This window comes from Micropterus dolomieu, linkage group LG08, assembly GCF_021292245.1.
Source record: "Micropterus dolomieu isolate WLL.071019.BEF.003 ecotype Adirondacks linkage group LG08, ASM2129224v1, whole genome shotgun sequence".
NCBI classification, from domain to species: Eukaryota; Metazoa; Chordata; class Actinopteri; order Centrarchiformes; family Centrarchidae; genus Micropterus; species Micropterus dolomieu.
Genome location: NC_060157.1, coordinates 28,087,211 through 28,098,591, shown reverse-complemented (window position 1 = coordinate 28,098,591; position 11,381 = coordinate 28,087,211). Strand labels below are relative to the sequence as shown.

The following is an 11,381-nucleotide window of genomic DNA, read 5'->3' as shown; positions in this document are numbered from 1 at the left end:
AATACATACCAAATAAGTAAAGCTATGCATATTTTGTATGTTTATATGAATATCTTTAACTTGAAAATGCAAAATATACACACTATATAATCAAATGCTCAAATACGTCTAAAGCCAATAATAGATATCATATCAAGTGACCTGTGAAGATGTAACGCCTTGGTTAGCCAGGTTGTGTCCCGATGAAGAATGTCCTGTGAACTGGGAAGGGAACCCTCGCATGTCTCGATATACTGGAAAGGAGCCTGCACCTCCTGGATGCACCAGCTGAACCCCATGAGAGTGAGGAGACACCATGACGGGACTTGATGCGTGGACGCCCCTGATTCGACTTTCGTTGGAGGGTGGATGTATCAGCTTTCCTTCTAGTGGTTTAAGAGATTCTTTTGTGGAATGTTCACTGCTCTTCCCCACTATAGGACTCTTTGAAGGTCCAGAGATGTTGCTTGAAGACGTTGTTCCAGTCTCTGAGGTCCGTGACTGTCTTGCTTCTACAGCAGCTTGCTCTCCCAGTTGCTGATGCATGAGGATGCGCTGGTGCATGTCTCTGTACTGTTCCATACGTATGCTTGGGTGGAGCCCTCTGTGATCACTGTGAATCATCATTACATCTGATTGGAGCTGGGGAACAGAGGGTCTATTAAGGGCTTGGTTAAAGTGTCTGGGGTCTTCTTCACTTGCACTGCTACTGCCACCACCACCACCTGATACCGACCCCTGGGGACTTGAATGAGACTGCAGTACCATATCTCGAATGATATTAGGCTGCGGTGTGTTTGATCGCTGTGGAGGCCCTGGGTGCGGAGAGGAGAGGGAGTCACCTCGCCTAACATAATTTATCCCAGACATTGGTGGGGTGTTCATCCTGGCTTCATGAGCCATTGACTGGGTAACACTGTGAGGTTGAATTATGACGGAGGACTGTTCTGAGTGTGGGTGATGCATACTAGAATGATATGTCGACATTTGTGGCATGCCATGACCTAGAACGACAGAAGTTCCTCTAGGAGAATTGCTTGGAGGACAGGCTTTGACAAAGGGTGAAGGGGAGTGAACAGCTGTTCGTGGGGACTGGGGTTCTTGCTTTAGGTGTAGAGCTGATCGATCAGTTGGGATGCCAGGGCTGGGGCTCATGCGGGTTCCAGATAGTGATGGGTGGTGTGGACTCATGACTGCGCTGAGGTTAGACTGCTGAACAGCTTTGCTAATGTCCATCTTCTTTGGCAGAGGTTCTGTCCCCAGTCCTCTCTTGCCATGTTGCTGTATCACAGCTTGGTTGTACATCAGGACTTGAGCAGAACTAACTGGCTGTTGGAACATCTTTACCACGCCTCCCTGGGATGCTGTGTGATACGGAGCTTCAGACTTGTCACAACCAAGACTCTCCTGTTTGTTACTGGAAATGACAGGTTGTGAATTATAAGACTGGCCTGTCAAGAGAACACCTGTGTGCCCATAAACTGTCGGAGGTGCGGCTACTTTTGGGGTGGGCGACTGGGATGATGTCATGAGTGTGTCTTGCTTTACCGAAGATTTAGACACAGACTGCTGAAACTCTATATCACCAGCACTGGCTTGAGGAATTTGACTAATTTTGGCTCTCATCCTGTGAGTTCCTTCAGTTTTCTGTCCCGAATAACTCAGAACAACAACGCCCTCTGATGTATTGACCCTTAGGCCAGGTCCGGAGCCTGCACTAAAGGGAGTGGTCTCAACAACAGAGCGCCCTCTTGCCCCATCTTCTACTACATCCATGCCATGGTAACGATTGTTCTCATTGGAGTTTGATCTAAATTTTTGCTTGGGAATAGATATGCCAGTGTTACGGTTGCTTAGGGAAATTCGTGGAGTTTCCTCTGTATCATAAGGCATCGGAATTCGACTTATTACTGAGGTAGCAGGAGAAATAATTGTATGCTGGGTCTTCTCTCCACAATTCTGTTGGGACTCAGTCAGTGGAAAGGGTTTGTGGTGTATGGGCTGGGGGGGTAAAGGTGGTCTCTCTTCAAGATGTAACTGTCTTGAACCCACTGTATCAGATGGATTTTCATTCTCTGACATCCGTGAAGGATCTGACAGTGCCGATGTCACCAAAGTGGTATGTATAGAATTGCTGTTTGATGCAGACACATATTTAGGTTCCATTAGGATTTTTCGTAAGGTACTGGAACTGGGGTCAATATCTGAGGCCTTTGTGTCAGGAGGCATTGGGGGATTTGATGAAGGGGTTCCAAGTGTAGATGATGCTGGTGCAGAAGGAGTTACCACTGTGACGTGGCATGAAGGAGCAACATAGATTCTACTCTCTTCAGTTCTCGGAGGCCAGTCTGGCGAAAGTGCCATTTTGGCAGGCCGCAGCAGGGGTACATTGAACTGGGATACAGGTTGTGGGCGGGCAGGAGCAGGGGCAAGTGCAGGGGTAGATGGCTCTGCTGCTTGGGGATGCTTTTTACAACTGGAGATGTTGCTTGCACCTGAATGAAAGGCAGATTCTTTGGGTACAGGCTGTTCAACTTCAGGCTGTTCTGCCTCTTTGGGGGTATCTACAGTTATAGCACTTGTAACATCACGCCTACAAGTTGCAACGGCAGTGACCACAGAGGCTGCTGCAGTTGCCCCAGCTGTTACAGTAATTGCTTTTGAATTGATGGTTTTTGGGTCTTCTGGGATCGACTCTGGTAATTTGACTAGGGAAGGCTCTGGTTGTGAAGCCTCTTCCACAGTATCCCCTTTTTTGTTAGCTGCACCTTTGCGACTTCGCGACTTCTTTGGGGTTTTGGCTCTAACTTTGCCTGTTTTCTTGGGTGTTTCAAGCAGAGGGGTCTCCTCAGCTGCCTTAGACTCTGCCATAGGCCCTTTTGGGCTGGATGTCAGAGGACCATCATCCGAGTCCGCTGCAAGAATATTGTTGATCACCATGTGCGTTTCAGGTTCCATAATCTCATTGGAGGACGGGGATATCAAGGATTCAGGAGGAGGAATAAGGGCCGTGTAAGTAGGAGGAGCTGTAAAACCATCCGCATCTGCACATGTTTCTTCAGCTGTGATGGAATCAATAGCGGCTGCAAGTTCAGTTTCGCTAGCAGGATTAGCTCGCTTCTCCTCCTCAACCTCACCTTCGGGCTCTACTATAACAGGAGGCGATATGGTAGGTTGCCCTGAAGGTGGTTCTTTATATGGTCGAGGAGGTTGCTCAACTGTTAGTTTAGCAATATTTTCAACTGCCTGCTCTAGTTCCATCTGCCGTGCTAAGAGGGAAGCAGCTGGATCAGTGGGAAGTTCAGGTTCTGATAAGGCGTCTTCCTTTTCTTGTGCATCAGGTTCTTTTGATTCTTTTGGAAGGCCTGTGATCTTAGTTTCGTCATTCTCTTGCACTACTGTCTTGTTTTTTGTAATAGTAGGAGCTTCAAATGTCTCAGGCTCCTCGTCCTCTGAACGAAGTAAACCTTTTACGTCATCAACGCTTACACGGATCTCAAGATTTTTTAAGCTGTGTGATTTATCATCACTGTCCAGCTTGGTATTTCTTTTCAGCCTTGGCGTTTTTATTTTAACACTCTTTTCAGGCTGTTGTCTCCTCTCAGAGAAGCTGGTGTCTACCTTTTCATTATCCCCATCAGTAGATTTCTTTCCACCAGAATCTTTTAAGTCTTTTTCCTTTCTGTGCACCGGCGAGCTTGCATTTTCTGCCTTTTCAGATAATTTCCCAAACAGTTCGGAATCAGCTTTTGGCTTAAGTTCAGAGTCATCATGACTTGCCAGATCAGCTTGCTCAGCTAGCACTGTAGTGCTGCCACACTGTTTGTCTATTCTGCCTCCTTTCCTGTTAACTGGAGCAGATGAAGTCAGTTGTGTTTGTTGCAGTTTCTGGGTGCGGGGTGAACGCCATCCCTCAGAGGCTTTCACAACCTCTACAGTAGTTGAGGTCTCCTTTTCCTCCGTTTCTTCTTCCACCATTTTCTGCTGATCCCCCTTAACTGGTGATGCATCCTCACCTCGTTTGACACCTCTTTTAGGTGGGCGCCCACGCCTTGTATTGGTAGATGGAATTTGAACATCTTGTTGTATTGGTTCTTTATCAGCACCACGTTTGCGCATGGAGCGTGATGACTCAACCACCTCTTTGCCAGCTTGGTCGTCTTCATGTAGCGTGGCATAGACTGACCTTACGTTCCTGCGACGTGTTCTCCCATGGATCAAACTTGACTCAAGGTTTTGTTCAGAATCTGATGCATGAATTGGTGATTTGGATGTGGTTTTAGACTCAAATGATGCTTTTGGTACTTCTGCACGAGGAGAGGAGGCCCTTTTGAGTTTCTCTCTGTCAATCCGTTCACTCTTTCGTGTTGCAGGTTTCTCTGTGGCAACTGTTTGGGAAGGCTTTGAAGTGCATAATACGGACATTGGTTTTGCCCTTTTACTCTTGGGCTGTCTGCGGTTTGGTAATGGTTTTATTTCAGTCTCTAGCGCTGGCATGCCCACCTCACTATCTGTCTCCGTTTTCTGAGACTCCTCCAAGTGTTTAGTTTCCTGATTTTCAATTTTCGGTTCTGTCTTAATAATTTCTGATTTTTCTTCAATCTTTGGGTAGTCAGAATAAGTGAATTCTACAGTTTCTCTTTCAAATCCACTTAATGAACCGCCAGGAGTGGGAGGCTTATCTTCCGCAAGAGGAGTATGTTCCACAGCAAAACTATCTCCAATTTTCACTTTGGGTTCAATTATATCTACTTTTGTATCCATTTCATTCTCTGGCTCAGGAAGGGCAAGTGGAGGGGTTATGATTAGCTTAGGAGCAACTGGTTTTAAGTCTTCCATAGGAAGAGAATTTTGAGACGGAGGTACCTCAAGAACTGGCTCTACTTTTTCTTCTTTGACAAATAACACAGGTTGATCTGAAGATGGAGATAAAAGTTCTTTCTTTTCTGGTAAAGACATTTCTTTAGGGGAAGGAACAAATGGTGAAACTGACAAGGTTAATAGGGGGCTGGATGATTTGTCATCCAGCTTCAGTGCTGGGTCAGATTCCTTATCAGACAGCACACAATTCTGCACTTCATCTCTTTTAATCTCCACCACTATCGAATCATTCTCAGTATCAGGTGGAGGATGGTCCTTGTCCTTTTGTTGTTGAAGCTCCAAAAACCGACTATGGAAAAGAACTATGGGTTCTTGTGGGATGTCACCTATTCCAGATTCAGGTTGTGCCTCAGTTGCACCTGGCTTAGGCCTACCAACTCCAGTTTCTAAATCTTGGTCTTTACGTTCAAGATGCTGCAAACGCCGGGAATCCTGTTCAAAGATTGAGCTGTGCAGAAAGCGAGAGGCAAACAGGTCCTGACGCTCTTGGTCCTGTGGCTTTAGTTCCTCCTTTTTATTGTGGAGCTTTTCATCAGAGTCAGTACGAATCTTTTTCTTTTTCATATACCAAGAAGGAATAGGTCGAGGTGCTAGCTCTACCTTGTCCTTATCTGAACAGCTGTTTGAGGTTGGAAAACGTGAGGGAAGAAAAGACCAATTATCTTCCCTTGAGGAATACAGTGTCTTGGCTCTTTCAAGGAGTGCTTTTGTGTCGGGAGTTATAGTTTTATCTAATGCAAAAGAATAAAACTTATTCTTTTCCAAGGAGCCGGAAAGCTTCAGGTCCGTCATCCTTTCGTCACGTTCCCTGAGGATATAAGACAAGGAACTATTGGACTTGGGCAAGGTGTGTTTGTTTTCTCCATCATCATCTGAATCAGACTGCACTTCTCCAGGTTCCAAATCCTGGCCAAGGCGTTTGCGAATGTTTTCGCGTTTTGCAGTATCAATTGGGAAAGTCATTTCCATTCTAACTGTATCAGACTTCATCCGTCTTTCCCATCGTTGCATTAACTCCTCATCACAGCCAAGCAAGTTTGTCTTAAGCTTTGGGAGCTCAGTGTCAGAAGTCTGAAAATGTGTCGCTGTCAGGCCCAAACTGTTTAATGTCTCTGTGTGTGAAAATGTATCATCTGTTGTTAAGGAAGACTTTCTTTCCTTGTTTAAAACTGACACAGATATATGAGAACTTTCATCTTCCTCATTCGCAGAAAAGTGACCATGTCCTATTGAGGGTGTTATACTTTGATAAATATCGTCATTCAACTTCTGTGAACTTGCAAAATTGCGCTCTTGTTTTGCAGTGACTATTTCAAAGTCAAAATTTTCTAATTTCTTTCGTTTACATGAAGAGAAGTCATCATCGGTCATATCCTGAATAGGTTTCCCCGAATCATGCACAATATAATCCTTTTCAAAGTCACATGTCTCATTACTTGGCAGATTTTCAAACTTGACTAACTTATCAGGATCGCCAAGCTTGGGTCGGAACCATCGACTCTGTTCAATTTGTTTTGTGCAAATATTATTCTGGTCAATTTGCACAAAGTGTTCGTCTCCATCATCTGAGTCTCTGCACTTTCCTCTCCCTTGTTCGTTTTCAGACAAAACTTGTTTCTGCTGTTCTTTTAATTCATCCAAATCAAGGCTGCCATTATCTGACATCTTTGTAAGATTGAAGGTGTTGTCACTTTTGGAGCTTTCTAAATCAATTTTAAGGTAGGGAGAGTCTAATTGATCTGTAGAATCTTCAGGCAGTTCCCCTAGCTGTGATTGCTGTTCCAGAGAAAAGCCTATGGAGTTGCTTTCACAGTCTCGTTCATCTTTAGGACTGGTAACTGAAACCATCCGGACACATTTATCCTTGTGATGCTCCTTTCTATGCATCCCTTTTATCAAAAGGTTTTTATCCAAATCAGTCTCCTTAGCACTGTTCCATAGTTTATGAAGTCCAGGCCTAACAAGATCCTCCTCACTAGTTCTCTTCTGTCGATCAGTTTTCTCTTCAAAACGTCTTTTCCTTGCAGCTAAACGGTCAATATCTATAGAAATGCAACTGTCAAATCCCATTTCAGATTTTCCATGCTTTTTGGATTTGATCTTAGCATCCTTGTCAATAACCTCCACTAAACTGTGCATATTTTTGTCTCTGGGCACCTTTCCATGCTTACAGATATCACTTTTTGATGATTCTGAGCGGACTAGAGGACTCCTCTGGTCAGCTGAAGGTGATGCCAATCTAGGACTGTCACTCCCACTCCTTGGCATTTGTTTTTCTTGTACAGGATGTCCAATCAATTTTCCTTCTTTTTCTTTAACGCGTGTTAATTGCACAACACAAGGCAGAAGGTCTAACCTTCCTTTGCTTGAGCCTTCCTTTGGAATTTTACTTCGAAGGACAGACTCAGGGCTAACATCTCTTTCAAGTTCAGGCTCTGTCTCACATGCTTGGATAATAGGTGATGCAACTTTGAGCTTCTTTATCCTCTGTTTCTCACTTTTGTCCTTGTCCCCTCGATCTTTACGTCCAGTCCGCTTCTCCTTTTCAACCAAATTCCCTCTTTCAACATCAAAGACTCGATCCTTCTCCAGTTTGTCAGTTTTATTATACCTTTCAGTGCGTGCCTTTTCAAGTTTTTCAAATCTGGGCGGGGAGATTGAACTGCAGCTACCACTTCTTTCAGAAGATCGGCAACAAATACGGCGGTCTGAATCACTTGGTATCCTCTCAGAGAGTGAGGGAGATGCAGCAGGGCTAGCAGGACGACGAGAGGAAATGTGAGATGGGCTTTGGCTACGCTCAATGGTCCTCCTCCCATGATCACGTCCACGATCGGTTTCAAAGCGCTCCCTCTCTCTCTCTCGTTCCCGTTGCAAATAGCTGTATTTACGAATGTCCTGCTCATAAGGGTCAGCTCTGTATTCTCGATATTCCCGGGGGTCTTCAAAGTATTGTGGATCATAGTAATCTCCCTGATATGGGTCCCATTCATTGTAGAACTCCCGACTTCTTGCAGGGTATTTACGACGTGGATCTTCAGTATATGTTCCTGGTGTTCGTACATTTTCATAATATTGTCTTTCTGCTTGAAACTCATATTGAGTTCGTCGATCATCCCTGAAGTAAACCCAAAAAAAGCAAGTTGTAATTTCATCATACTTTGGCCTCAAAAATTCAAAAATGTAAGGTTTAATATTAGACAGTTTTGAGACAAAATTATTATTTCTAAAGCAAACTACACAAACCTTCTTTCAGAGAGAATGTCATAAAAGTCTCGAATATCCTGCCCTGATGCCTGCATTGAGCGATAGAAAGCCATCTGACTTTCCTGATTGGCAAAATCCACCTGAAGAAGAAAAAAAAAGGGTAAGTTGCGATTTTTACAGCCCGTCAGGCATTGAAAATACTACATTAAAATATTAAGTGTCAAAATTTCAAAACAAAGCTTTGTTTCACTTACCTTTATTTTACTGCCCCCTATCTTCCACCCCTTTGTGTCTTTGACAGCGGCTTGTGCATATTCAATGTTGTTATACAGGATAAGGGCCATTCCTTTCATTCTGTCAAACACAACCTGCGGAAGACAGAGGAAAATAGAGTCCCAAGGTGCCAAAAAGTAAACAATGGGCGACTATGAAGGGGGAAATAAACAGACTTACCTTGACAACATGTCCATAGCGGCAGAAATGACGAGTAAGAAACTGCTCAGTTGTGTTTGATGCTAATCCATCTAACCAAACACATGTCGTTGGCATACTCTTTCCAAAGCCCAGCTGAAAAAGAAAGGATAAAATGTCAGATTGCAATTATTTTATCAAAACAACTTACAGTTTATACAAATTGTGGTCATAAATAATAATGTGCATGGTTGTAAAAAACAAGAATGTGGTGTGAAGGCACAATTGTAAATTAAAATGATATTTCTGACCTTCAATCTATTGTTACCAAGGTACTCGCCGTCCATCTTCTTTATGGCCTTACAGACACTGGCAATGTCGCAGTATTGTAGAAAAGCATACTGCGGGGCTCCATTCACCTTCTTAATGTCAATATCCTTTGGGGATGATGAAAACAAAAATATGCAGTCAGTAAGCCTGGTCCTCTCAAAATGTGTAACGTGGTAACCATTGCAGACAACCTGATTCTCAACCATTTCACAATAACCTACCACTATTTCTCCAAAGCGTTGAAAGATGTTAAGCAAATCGTGGTAAGTGGTGGTCTTCTCTAGGTTTCCAATGAATAATGTCCGCGTGGCCTTTGGATGAAACTCGTCTATCCTCTCATCCAAGGGCCGAAACTCGTTCTCACTTTCTGTCTCTGAAAACGTAAGTGCTCAATGGAACTTTGCGTTTTGCCAGTAATTATGTTTTTGCTGCAATACAGTTAAAGATCAGAACTTACCAGGGCCATTCCAGGCTGTGACATCAATTTGCATGCCAAAAAAAAGCTTCCCCTTTGATGCTCCAAGTGCTTTCTCTTGGTCCTCTTGCTGGCGGAAAAAGACAAGCCCGTAGCGCTCCTCTGAAGCTCCGTGGATTTGTACAGATGTGACCTTTCCATGTTTCTTAAATTCATGGAACAAACCATCCTTAAGACTCGTATCTGTAGGAAAGAGATCAAATGTTTGTAGATATTTGAAGTATGTATTCTGAAAAAAAAAAAAAAGACCAAATATAATGGTAGTTATGTTTAATAAATATGTGTCAGTATCTTGAGGGATACACATAAATACAACATACCACTATTTCTGCATATAAAAGGTATGTGGGCTTGCACACCACAGGAACACCTAACTAACCTGTAGAGCGCACAGGAAGATTTTGGACCTTGATGCCAAAGCTTTTACGTGGTTCATCCTTGTCAAGGGAGGATAAAGGAAGTGCTGAGGGTGCAGGAACAGCAGCAGACTGCACTGAACGTGCCGGGGAGTCATCACTGGAACTACTGCTAGAATCACTGTAGCAAGAGAGGAACATGGCCTAAGATGTTGTTGCAGACCGCACAGTTTTATCTCGAACTGCCATTATAGATGTATGATAAAAAGGTGTTACTGTGAAACTGGTGATTGCCTTAGCCTACCCCTACCCCATGCCTAGTAATACTTACTAGTAAGTACCTAGTTATACTAAGAATCTAATTTATTGTGAGATAGATAGATATATATATATTTTCCCCTCAATAAAATCACAAATAGTTATAATATGTGTACTGTAAACATGTTTTTACAAACTTAAGGAGATTTGTCATTTTGCAGTGCAACACTGTAAGTGCTACATGCTCTGCCTCTGAGAAATCATACATTATATGTGCTAAAAGCTATACTTCCATGCACGGTCAAGAACAGCAGTTAAAATATGATCTTTATAAACATTGACAAAAGGACACAAAATTTAGTGTGCAGCAGTGTCCAAACTGCAGGACAAGTAAGAGGGATCCCATTACATACAGTATTGAACAGGGAATGTTATGCACACATTTCAGATTTAATATATACAGTGACGCATTTGCATTAACTGTGAATCTCCAATCGTGTCTCCAGTTTCAAAAACAGCTATGCCGCTCAGCTGAAGGGGAGAAGAACAACCCCCTTTCTCCCCCAAATTATATCTGGTTCATATAAAAAAATAAAGAGACATATTTGCACGTCAGTTAGAAATTCATTGCTGCCTCATGTGCGTTTTTTTCTCAAACCATTCCCATGCCTGTCTCAGCTTTCTAGGCCCTCTGCTGTTTGTTTCCTTCTCACTTTCTCCTCCTGTGCTCAGACACTCCCGGAAGTGCTGCTGACGGAGCCTGGCCTGTGGGAGTGGGCAGGCAGCCAGCACTGGCCAGAAATTTCCAGTTCCAACTGGATCTCACGGAGGGGGGGAGCCATTACCCGTACACAGAGGTAGGCAGTGAGAAAAATACACCAGCCGTCTCCTGAAATTCCCCCCATAGTGCTACCTCCTCAAAACCACATGTGTCGCTACACATGTGGAGAGGGGTGAAGTAAATTTACATTGTGGAGTAAATCCCATGGACAGACATGTTTTTAAAACTCACTTGCAATTGACAATCCCAACATTTTGTTATTTATGCATTCCTTGTACAGTTATTACTCAAAACCAACCCAAATCAACTAATAAAAAGCAATACATGTACAAGAACTTGGACAGAATTATCACTGCAATAAATGCAGCACAAATACAGCTAAATTTGCATGTCAAACTCAAAACAGAGCTAAGACCAGATTCACTGGGATAGCAAACTGACAGCCACTGTTTGTGAAGAACATTTGGTTGCAACAATCGTGTTAATACACAATCACAGCACGCCAGGAAAACACCTTAATTACATACATCCAGTGCAATTATGGAATTAGTTATAGCTGTTGTATTCAAATGAATTCACCACCAATGAATTCAGGTTAGACCTTACCAGCTACCTACAGTGCGTCTTAATTTACTCCTAAAGAACTTTTACTATATTTTTAAACTTTAAATAAAATACTATGTATTTTATGATGGTGATGTTT

At 43.2% G+C, this 11,381-nt stretch overlaps 1 protein-coding gene across 3 annotated transcripts in view; it reads right to left on the bottom strand.

Moving 5' to 3' along the window:
* Nucleotides 1–11,381, bottom strand: part of spen (spen family transcriptional repressor) — a 28,260-nt gene that overhangs the window by 3,889 nt on the left and 12,990 nt on the right. The window contains exons 4-11 of one of the 3 annotated variants that reach the window (XM_046055301.1): nt 9,663–9,820; nt 9,266–9,466; nt 9,030–9,181; nt 8,790–8,915; nt 8,521–8,634; nt 8,322–8,435; nt 8,107–8,207; nt 142–7,978 (exon numbers count right to left, since the gene is read on the bottom strand). In XM_046055301.1, the coding sequence (XP_045911257.1) occupies nt 142–7,978; nt 8,107–8,207; nt 8,322–8,435; nt 8,521–8,634; nt 8,790–8,915; nt 9,030–9,181; nt 9,266–9,466; nt 9,663–9,820 (8,803 nt within the window). The remainder of the gene's footprint in view (nt 1–141; nt 7,979–8,106; nt 8,208–8,321; nt 8,436–8,520; nt 8,635–8,789; nt 8,916–9,029; nt 9,182–9,265; nt 9,467–9,662; nt 9,821–11,381) is intronic. The other 2 variants (XM_046055304.1, XM_046055303.1) reach the window with 2 other exon arrangements.